Source organism: Lepisosteus platostomus, chromosome 5 (assembly GCF_059453375.1).
Source record: "Lepisosteus platostomus isolate fLepPlt1 chromosome 5, fLepPlt1.hap1, whole genome shotgun sequence".
Taxonomy (NCBI): Eukaryota; Metazoa; Chordata; class Actinopteri; order Semionotiformes; family Lepisosteidae; genus Lepisosteus; species Lepisosteus platostomus.
This window is the reverse complement of record NC_142615.1, coordinates 872,703-884,935: the sequence shown is the minus strand read 5'-3', so window position 1 is coordinate 884,935 and position 12,233 is coordinate 872,703. Positions and strand designations below refer to the sequence as shown.

The 12,233-nt window shown below is 54.5% G+C and overlaps 1 protein-coding gene across 1 annotated transcript in view; it reads right to left on the bottom strand.

The window, feature by feature from the left end:
- Positions 1-11,940, bottom strand: part of LOC148662324 (uncharacterized) — a 56,310-nt gene extending 44,370 nt beyond the window's left edge. The window contains exons 1-3 of the mRNA XM_088632995.1: positions 11,721-11,940; positions 4,652-4,813; positions 3,267-3,477 (exon numbers count right to left, since the gene is read on the bottom strand). Coding sequence (XP_088489121.1) covers positions 3,267-3,477; positions 4,652-4,813; positions 11,721-11,841 — 494 coding nt within the window. The 5' untranslated portion in view covers positions 11,842-11,940. The remainder of the gene's footprint in view (positions 1-3,266; positions 3,478-4,651; positions 4,814-11,720) is intronic.
- Positions 11,941-12,233: the final 293 nt, after the last annotated feature.

Below are 12,233 nucleotides of genomic sequence, written 5' to 3'. Positions count from 1 at the left end.
CTCTCACACACAACACAACACACACTCAGACAGAACTATTACAGCTCTCACACACACAACACACACTCAGACAGAACTATTACAGCTCTCACACACAACACACACTCAGACAGAACTATTACAGCTCTCACACACACAACACACACTCAGACAGAACTATTACAGCTCTCACACACACAACACACACTCAGACAGAACTATTACAGCTCTCACACACACAACACAACACACACTCAGACAGAACTATTACAGCTCTCACACACACACAACACACACTCAGACAGAACTATTACAGCTCTCACACACAACACACACTCAGACAGAACTATTACAGCTCTCACACACACACAACACACACTCAGACAGAACTATTACAGCTCTCACACACAACACACACTCAGACAGAACTATTACAGCTCTCACACACACACACAACACACACTCAGACAGAACTATTACAGCTCTCACACACAACACACACTCAGACAGAACTATTACAGCTCTCACACACAACACAACACACACTCAGACAGAACTATTACAGCTCTCACACACACAACACACACTCAGACAGAACTATTACAGCTCTCACACACAACACACACTCAGACAGAACTATTACAGCTCTCACACACAACACAACACACACTCAGACAGAACTATTACAGCTCTCACACACACAACACACACTCAGACAGAACTATTACAGCTCTCACACACAACACACACTCAGACAGAACTATTACAGCTCTCACACACACAACACACACTCAGACAGAACTATTACAGCTCTCACACACACAACACACACTCAGACAGAACTATTACAGCTCTCACACACACAACACACACTCAGACAGAACTATTACAGCTCTCACACACACAACACACACTCAGACAGAACTATTACAGCTCTCACACACACAACACAACACACACTCAGACAGAACTATTACAGCTCTCACACACAACACACACTCAGACAGAACTATTACAGCTCTCACACACACACACAACACACACTCAGACAGAACTATTACAGCTCTCACACACACAACACACACTCAGACAGAACTATTACAGCTCTCACACACACAACACACACTCAGACAGAACTATTACAGCTCTCACACACACAACACACACTCAGAACTATTACAGCTCTCACACACACACACAACACACACTCAGACAGAACTATTACAGCTCTCACACACACAACACACACTCAGAACTATTACAGCTCTCACACACACAACACACACTCAGACAGAACTATTACAGCTCTCACACACAACACACACTCAGACAGAACTATTACAGCTCTCACACACACAACACACACTCAGACAGAACTATTACAGCTCTCACACACAACACAACACACACTCAGACAGAACTACTACAGCTCTCACACACACAACACACTCAGACAGAACTATTACAGCTCTCACACACACAACACACACTCAGACAGAACTATTACAGCTCTCACACACACAACACACACTCAGACAGAACTATTACAGCTCTCACACACAACACACACTCAGACAGAACTATTACAGCTCTCACACACACAACACACACTCAGACAGAACTATTACAGCTCTCACACACACAACACACACTCAGACAGAACTATTACAGCTCTCACACACACAACACACACTCAGACAGAACTATTACAGCTCTCACACACACAACACACACTCAGACAGAACTATTACAGCTCTCACACACACAACACAACACACACTCAGACAGAACTATTACAGCTCTCACACACAACACACACTCAGACAGAACTATTACAGCTCTCACACACACACACAACACACACTCAGACAGAACTATTACAGCTCTCACACACACAACACACACTCAGACAGAACTATTACAGCTCTCACACACACAACACACACTCAGACAGAACTATTACAGCTCTCACACACACAACACACACTCAGAACTATTACAGCTCTCACACACACACACAACACACACTCAGACAGAACTATTACAGCTCTCACACACACAACACACACTCAGAACTATTACAGCTCTCACACACACAACACACACTCAGACAGAACTATTACAGCTCTCACACACAACACACACTCAGACAGAACTATTACAGCTCTCACACACACAACACACACTCAGACAGAACTATTACAGCTCTCACACACAACACAACACACACTCAGACAGAACTACTACAGCTCTCACACACACAACACACTCAGACAGAACTATTACAGCTCTCACACACACAACACACACTCAGACAGAACTATTACAGCTCTCACACACACAACACACACTCAGACAGAACTACTACAGCTCTCACACACACAACACAACACACACTCAGACAGAACTATTACAGCTCTCACACACACACACAACACACACTCAGACAGAACTATTACAGCTCTCACACACACAACACACACTCAGACAGAACTATTACAGCTCTCACACACACACAACACACACTCAGACAGAACTATTACAGCTCTCACACACACAACACACACTCAGACAGAACTATTACAGCTCTCACACACACAACACACACTCAGACAGAACTATTACAGCTCTCACACACACACAACACACACTCAGACAGAACTATTACAGCTCTCACACACACAACACACACTCAGGCAGAACTATTACAGCTCTCACACACACAACACACACTCAGACAGAACTATTACAGCTCTCACACACACAACACACACTCAAACACGCAGCTCAGACAGAACTGAGACACTCACACACACACTCTTTGATTCACACTTGCACACTCACACACTCTATCAAATTCACACACACTGATACACACACTCAGACTCCCATGCACACTCTCTCACATTCATGCACACTTGCCACTCGCACTCTCATACACACACTCTCTCACGCACACTCATGCACATTCTCACATACACTCATACACTCTCACACATTCTCACTCACACACACATACACACTCTCACACACTCTCAGACACACACACACTCTTGCACTCTCTCCAGCCCGTCTGGTCCTCTCACACACACACACACACACACACACACACACGCTCTCTCTCACACACTCGCGGTGGGGACTCTCAGTACTAACTTGCCGTCGGCCAGGTTGATGCCCCGGAACAGCGGGTAGTCCTCGGGCGCGGGGCGGCCCGTCTGGTCCTCTCACACACACACACGCGCGCTCTCTCTCACACACTCGCGGTGGGGACTCTCAGTACTGACTTGCCGTCGGCCAGGTTGATGCCCCGGAACAGCGGGTAGTCCTCGGGCGCGGGGCGGCCCGTCTGGTCCTCGTACAGGAAGACGGGCGAGCGGCCCAGCTCCACGCCCAGCTGCTGCACGCCCTGCTCGCTGTACACCGACAGCAGGAAGGCCTGCAGGTCCGCCTGGGCCTTCACCAGCGCCATGATGGAGAAGTTCTCAGGGAAACGGCCTGCGGACAGAGGGAGACAGAGACAGGAGTGTGACTGCAGGGATACAGACAAGCACAGAGACGGACATCTCAGTGACCACAGCCTGGACACACACACTGGACACAGGCAGACCTGGCTGCCCAGAGAGGACAGGCTCAGTGACCACAGACTGGACACACACACTGGACACAGGCAGACCTGGCTGTCCAGAGAGGACAGGCTCAGTGACCACAGCCTGGACACACACACTGGACACAGGCAGACCTGGCTGTCCAGAGAGGACAGGCTCAGTGACCACAGCCTGGACACACACACTGGACACAGGCAGACCTGGCTGTCCAGAGAGGACAGGCTCAGTGACCACAGCCTGGACACACACACTGGACACAGGCAGACCTGGCTGCCCAGAGAGGACAGGCTGTGCTCCCACTGCCAGCGGGGAGAAATAGAGACAGAGGTGCACTTCCTACTGCACTGTGACAGATACTCTGGGATTAGAGAAACATTCTTCCCTAAACTCAGAAATCTAATCCCAGAGTTCCCACCCCTGCCAGAATCCCAGCGGGTCCCGATCCTACTGGGAGAGGGAGGAGGGAACTCCGCTGAACTGGCGGCCCAGTGTGTGATCTCCTGTCCCAGCCAGAGCCCCAGTGAGCCTGTCTCCCAGTCCTGCTCCTGTCTAGATGGAGAGACCGGAGGACCGTGTCTGTACTGTAAATGTCTGCAGCTCTGTGTTCCATGTTAACTGTATGTGTTTTGCTGTGGCAACACTGACTGTACTGACTTCACGCCAGTAAAGCGCCTTGAACTGAACTGACAGGCGACTGACTGCAGAGATACAGACAGAGAGAGACAGGCTGACAAGTCACTAAAACGTCAGACTCCGAGAGACGCAGAGAGGCAGCTTACTGAAAAGACAGACTCAATAATAGTGAGACTGATCTTGCTGTCTCGCTGCAGAGAGACAGAAACAGAGTGTGTGGTAGTGTCCCGTGCCCCGCTGCGTGCTGTGACCCTGACTGTGAAGAAGCAGCCTAGAGAAAGGAGTGCTGGATACAAGCTCCGGCACAGTGAGCGCGTCTCGTCCACAAGAGGGCGCCCTCTGCCCACAGCCTGTACTGGGCTCCTGGCCACGGGCAGCCTTCCTGCCAGCCCGAGTTCTGAACCCCAGGGGTACGGGGAGAGACGCGGTACCTGAGAAGAGCTGCTTCGTGGGGGCGCTGATCTGCGCCTGTTTGGAGATCCGGTAGGCCTGGTCAGCAGGACCAGACCGCCGACTGGAGCAGAACCCAGTCACTTTCTTCACCCCCTCAGGCAGAGAGGGCAGCTGGAGCACCTTCAAGACATCTACTGGATCTGAGAGAGAGAGAGAGAGGTTAATACACTCCAGTACACTAACACTGCACTGAGAGAGAGAGGGGTTCACACACACACACTGACTGGACACTCCAGTACATGAACACTGCACTGAGAGAGAGAGAGAGGGGTTCATACACACACACTGACTGGACACTCCAGTACATGAACACTGCACTGAGAGAGAGAGGGGTTCATACAGACACACTGACTGGACACTCCAGTACATGAACACTGCACTGAGAGAGAGAGGGGTTCATACAGACACACTGACTGGACACTCCAGCACATGAACACTGCACTGAGAGAGAGAGGGGTTCATACAGACACACTGACTGGACACTCCAGTACATGAACACTGCACTGAGAGAGAGAGAGGGGTTCATACAGACACACTGACTGGACACTCCAGTACATGAACACTGCACTGAGAGAGAGAGGGGTTCACACAGACACACTGACTGGACACTCCAGTACATGAACACTGCACTGAGAGAGAGAGGGGTTCATACACACACACTGACTGGACACTCCAGTACATGAACACTGCACTGAGAGAGAGAGGGGTTCACACAGACACACTGACTGGACACTCCAGTACATGAACACTGCATGGGAAATGCCCCATTAAAACAAACTACCCTTCCTCTCTAGATTACTCCATAATCTTCACACAGCTGTGGTAAACACCAGCAGTACGCAAATATCCCACAGTGGTGACCTCTGACCCCTGACAGTCAACAAGAGGAGTGTAAATATTCTCTCACAGAGCAGCTGTCTCTATGGACCCACACACTCCATCTCACTGCCTGTCTTTCTGATCCTACCTCTCACCCTCTCACCCTCTCACTCTCAGTGTGGGTGAGCGCAGCTCTCTGAGGGGCTGTGATTATCTGGGTGCCTCGGTGTTCACAGTGTGTTTACCCTGGGCAGTGCTAAATGACAGGCCGCGCACCAGCAGTGGCTGATTACACAGCTGATTACTCTCTGCTAACGAGCTGCGCTCGGGGCCGACAGACATGTGTACCAGCAGGCCTGTGCGACGTGTCACTGCAGCCTTCCAGCTCAGAAACACAGCGAGCTCTCGGAGACACAAGTCAGATCAGGAGCACAGAACACACACAGCAGACACAGCAGACACACAGCAGACACTCTCACAGAACACACACAGCCGACACAGCAGACACTTTCTCACACAGCAGACACAGAGCACACACACTCTCACACAGCAGACATAGGACACACACAGCCTCACACAGCAGACACAGGACACAAACACACTGAAGACACAGAGCACACACACTCTCCCACAGCAGACACAGAGCACACACACACACACTCTCACACAGCAGACACAGGACACACTCTCACACAGCAGACACAGAGCACACACACTCTCACACAGCAGACACAGAGCACACACACTCTCACACAGCAGACACAGGACACACTCTCACACAGCAGACACAGAGCACACACACTCTCACACAGCAGACACAGGACACACTCTCACACAGCAGACACAGAGCACACACACTCTCACACAGCAGACACAGGACACACTCTCACACAGCAGACACAGGACACACTCTCACACAGCAGACACAGGACACACTCTCACACAGCAGACACAGAGCACACACACTCTCACACAGCAGACACAGGACACACTCTCACACAGCAGACACAGAGCACACACACTCTCACACAGCAGACACAGGACACACTCTCACACAGCAGACACAGAGCACACACACTCTCACACAGCAGACACAGGACACACTCTCACACAGCAGACACAGAGCACACACACTCTCACACAGCAGACACAGAGCACACACACTCTCACACAGCAGACACAGGGCACACACACTCTTGACTGAAAGAGTGTAATTCTCAGAGGCTCATTTGAAAGACAGTGAAAGGAGCCCTGCGGCAGGTATCTCTCTCCTGAACCCCAGCCCTGCTCCTGCCTCATTCCAAACACACCCTAAGCCCAAGACAGCGAGGAGCACAGAGCCGCACAGACCTTTCACAACGCCATGAACTGCCACCCAACCGGCGTCCCAGCACGCTCGTTCCCTCTTAATCATCGTTTATCCATGCTAATGAGTGGGTTTCGAGGCAACACATTTGTCTGCCATTTAATTCCTGTTCTAGGAGAGACAGAGACTCATCAAAACTATAATGAAGAGCTGCAGCCCAGCCCTCTAGAAGAACAGTGGGGCAATTATACAGATTATACAGTGTACTGCTGCACTGGAATCAGTCCAGAGAAGAGCAGGCAGGTACATTCAGGGAGGAGAAGAGGTGAACCACACTATAGGAACTGACTCTCTTCAGTCTGAAGGGAGTGTCCCGCACTGACAGGCTGGAGGAACTGAGTCTCTTCAGTCTGGAGGGAGTGTCCCACACTGACAGGCTGAGGGAACTGAGTCTCTTCAGTCTGGAGGGAGGGTCCCACACTGACAGGCTGAGGGAACTGAGTCTCTTCAGTCTGGAGGGAGTGTCCCACACTGACAGGCTGAGGGAACTGAGTCTCTTCAGTCTGGAGGGAGTGTCCCACACTGACAGGCTGGAGGAACTGAACATTTTTAGTCGAGAAGCAAGAAAACTACAAGGGGACATGATACTGACAACCCAGACGATTTCTTCAGAATCAACAGTGAATCATCAACCAGAGGACAAAAGTGCAATCTAAAATGAAACCACAGGGCTGGGCAGCTTGTTCCCCACCCCCACCCCCCTCTGTGTACAGTAGAGCCTCCTGTCCTGACTGGAGGAGCTCACCCAGCTGTGTCTGGAGAGAAGCCAGGGTATCGGCTTCAACAACAGGGCTGGGCAGCTTGTTCCACACCCCCACCCCCCTCTGTGTAATTCCGAGCTCCTGTTCCCAGTTTGAAATGCCCTTCCCTGCAGTTTCCACCTCTGCAGTTTCTGGTTCGTGTCTCAGGCAAGCACAGGAGCTGACAGGAGAGAGGGGGACGGGGACGAGGAGACAGAAAGGAGGGCAGGCAGGCTCAGGTGACAGCCCTGTGGGAGCTACATTCCTGAGGGAAGCGAGGTATTCCAGGAACGAGGCAGAGGGAGAGGGAGGGAGAGCCAGTCAGAGTGCAGCAGCTGTGAAACTAGACAAACTCTTTCTCTCTCTCTCTGTCTGTCTGCTCCGTCTTAACGGACCACTGTTGAGCACTGCTGCGTAGAGCCCACAGACACACACTCTCACTCACACACCGGCCCACGCAGGCAGAACCTGCTCACTCACACACACACACGTGGAGAGCGGGGTCAGAGCTGGCACTCAGTCACACAGTAGCTCCATTCACTGAGCTCCCTTCGCCTCACTGACTGGCTGACTGACAGGCAGGGCCAGAGACAGAGAGATGGAGAGGCAGGGGCAGAGGGAGACACAGAGACAGAGACAGTGACAGGGGCAGAGACAGAGGCAGGGGCAGAGACAGAGACAGGGGCAGAGACAGAGGCAGGGCCAGGGGCAGGGGCAGAGACAATGACAGGAGGCAGGGGTAGGGGCAGAGACAGTGGGCAGAGACAGTGACAGGGGCAGAGACAGGGGCAGAGACAATGACAGAGACAGAGGCAGGGGCAGAAGGAGACACAGGGGCAGAGACAATGACAGAGACAGAGACAGAGGCAGGGGCAGGGGCAGAGACAATGACAGAGACAGAGGCAGGGGCAGGGGCAGGGGCAGAAGGAGACACAGGGGCAGAGACAGACCGCTCTTTCAGAGCCGAGCACACTGAAACCAGCCTCACGGCTCCCACGTCAGACGTGCACGTCCAGGGGGAGGGGGTCTCCTAAAGGAGTGCTTTCACAGCAACAAGCCCAGCTTTCATACGCCATGTCCCCGCCCTCACCCGCCCTCGCCGTGCACCAGTCAATGTCTCCATTCAGGCAGGTGTGTGTCTGCCGCCACAGCGCCCAGGCAGGAGAGCCCAGGGCCCAGGCCCTCTCAGCGCGGGAGGGGGGTCCTCATTTCACCCCGCTGCTCGTGGTCAGCAACTCCGGGGTCCAAGCACGAGAGGTCAATCACGTCAGAGAGCTAGCGACAGGCCTCTCATCAGGCTGAGCACTGGGACTGCCAGTATAGCACAGTCCAGCACAGCACTGTCCAGTACAGCACTGTCCAGTACAGCACAGCACAGTCCAGCACAGAACTGTCCAGTACAGCACAGCACAGTCCAGCACAGAACTGTCCAGCACAGCACTGTCCAGTACACCACAGCACAGCCCAGTACAGCACAGTCCAGCACAGCACAACAAAGTCCACTAAAGTACAGCACAGTGTAGTCCAGCACAGTCCAGCACCGTCCAGCACTGCACAGTCCACCACAACACTGTCCAGTACACCACAGCACAGCACAGTCCAGTCCACCACAGCACAGCCCAGTACAGCATTGTCCACCACAGCACAGTCCACCACAGCACAGCCCGGTACAACACAGTCCACTCCACCACAGCACAGTCCAGTACATCACAGTCCAGCACTGCACAGTACAGTACAACACAGTCCAGTCCACCACAACATAGCCCAATACAGTCCAGTCCATCACAGCACAGTCCAGCGCATCACAGCACAGTCCAGTACATCACAGTCCAGTTCATCACAGCACAGTCCAGTACATCACAGCACAGTCCAGCGCATCACAGCACAGTCCAGTACATCACAGTCCAGTTCATCACAGCACAGTCCAGTCCATCACAGCACAGTCCAGTACATCACAGTCCAGTCCATCACAGCACAGTCCAGTACATCACAGTCCAGTTCATCACAGCACAGTCCAGTACATCACAGCACAGTCCAGCGCATCACAGCACAGTCCAGTACATCACAGTCCAGTTCATCACAGCACAGTCCAGTCCATCACAGCACAGTCCAGTACATCACAGTCCAGTCCATCACAGCACAGTCCAGTACATCACAACATAGTCCAGTACATCACAGTCCAGTTCATCACAGCACAGTCCATCACAGCACAGTCCAATCCAGTACATCACAGTCCAGTCCATCACAGCACAGTCCAGCGCATCACAACACAGTCCAGTACATCACAGTCCAGTTCATCACAGCACAGTCCAGTACATCATAGTCCAGTCCATCACAGCACAGTCCAGTACATCACAGCACAGTCCAGCGCATCACAACACAGTCCAGTACATCACAGTCCAGTTCATCACAGCACAGTCCAGTCCATCACAGCACAGTCCAGCGCATCACAACACAGTCCAGTCCATCACAATACAGTCCAGTACATCACAGCCCGGTACAACACAGCACAGTCCACCACAGCACAGCCCGGTCCAGTACATCAAAGTCCACCACAGCCCAGTCCAGCCCAGGAGAGCACAGGCCATGCCATTTCCATTACAGCACAGTCCAGTACATCACAGTCCAATCCACCACAGCACAGTCCACCACAGCCCAGTCCAGCCCAGAAGAGCACAGGCCGTGCCATTTCCATTACAGCACTGGAACTGGGACAGTCCCGTCTCTCTCTCCAGGTCAGGGTCAGCGCCAGGGAGGCCGAGGAGCTCCAGTCCGCCCTGAAGCAGCTCAGACAGTCCTGGACTCGGACCCGCCCTGCCCGCATAAACGGCCCATTCATCACGAAGCCGCTCGCCGCCCAGACCGCAGGATCGCCTCCGCCAAAACAAACCCAGAGGCCCACTCGGGACGGCAAACTCGGAGCCCGCACCGACCCCCCGCCGAACCGGCACCGCGCCGGGGTTCCGGGTCAGGGGGCAGCAGTCCGACCGACCGACCGATCGGGTGATCGATCCCATCCTGCCCGCCCGGGACCCAGCCGAGCCGCTGGGGAAGCGGGGTGTCGCGTCACCCTGTGACCCTGCCCCCCCCGATACCGGCCGGTGTGTGACCGCAGGGGGGGTCAACTAATGACTGCAAGACCAGCGAGCAGTCGGCCCTCAGCGGGGCCGCCGATATTCATAGATACAGTACGTGTGAGCTTGTATGGGGGGGTCCTCTCCGGCTGGAAAGTGGGGGTCACCGCCGGGAAACGAGCGCCGCGAGCCGGCCGGACTGTGGGGGGGGTCCCCCGTTTGTAAAGGGGCTGTAAAGACGGGGGGCGGGTGAACTCTCCGGCACCCCGAGCCCCGGCCGCTCCCCCTGTGCCTCCCTCCCTCGCTGCCCAGCGCGGCTTTGATCTGAGGGCCAGACCGGGGCTCCTCCGTCCGGCCCCGGGGCGCCCGGGCCGGGGGGGCCCACAGGGGGGGACCCCGGAGTCGGGGGGGGGAGGCGGTCAGGGCGGTTACAGGTCCGGACCGTTAGACGGAGAAATGAATACAAATTGAGTCAACTACAGCGAGCCGGAGACACACACACACACACACACACACACACCCTCGGACCCGGGACCGGCTGCCCCCCCCTCTCTCTCTCTCTCTCTGCCCCGGTGAGGTGAACCCGGCCGGGCCGGACCGGACCGAACCGGGGTCCGAGCTGGAGTTTCACACGCCCACACCCGAACCGGACCGGGCCGGGCCACAAACCTGCCTCGCTTTCCTCCCGGCGGGGCGACGCGACGCGACGCGACCGGCGGCGCTGGGCTGTTATTTCTGTTCTTTCATTTTCTTTTCTTTTTTTTGTCGTTGTTTTTTTTTTTTAAGAGCGCTACAGGTCGTACGCCTGAGGAGCGAAAGAGTTTCACTCAAACAACTTTCGTCCGGTTCGAAAGAGGCTGAAAAACGGGGTTTTTTTTCCTCTCTTCTTTCGGGGTGTTGGGAGCCGGAGTCCGTTTCTAACGGCTCTCTCTCCCCTCAGCGGAGCGCCTCGCGCCGAGCGCGCGCGTCTTCTCCGTGTCGGTTTGAATTTGAATCTGAGAGGAAAAAAACCGAACGAACAAACAAACAAACAAACAAACGGACTCACCTGCCGCGCGCGCCGGCCCCGCCTGGCAGAGGGCGAGCGCCACCGCGAGCGCCAGGGCCGGGGCCACGAGCCCTTCCCGCCGCCGCCGCCGCCGCGGCCGGGAACCTTCTGGAAAACCCATCGCCGCGTCGTCTCCTCCCGTCGTCTCCTGTCTCCCCTTGTCCCCTGTCCGTGTCCCCTGTCTCCTCCTGCTCTGTCCTGTCTCCCGGCTGAAGGGGAGAGGCGCGACGCCCGGCTCCTCCCGGGCGGGTCTCCTCCTCTCACCGGTCCAGTCCGCCCTCTCCTCTCCTCTCCTCTCCCGCAGGCTCCGGCAGGACCAGTTGTTTTTATTTTATTTATTATTTTTTTTGGGGGGGGGGGTGTTTATTAGTATCGTTTCTAAACGAAGCGAGTGAGCGCCGAGAGTTGCCGGTCCGGTGCGGTCCGGTGCGGTCGGTCCGGTGCGGTGCGGTCCCGGCTCGGCTCGGCTCGGCGCGGCTCGGCTCGGCTCGGGTGTCTGCGGGGCCGGGGGGG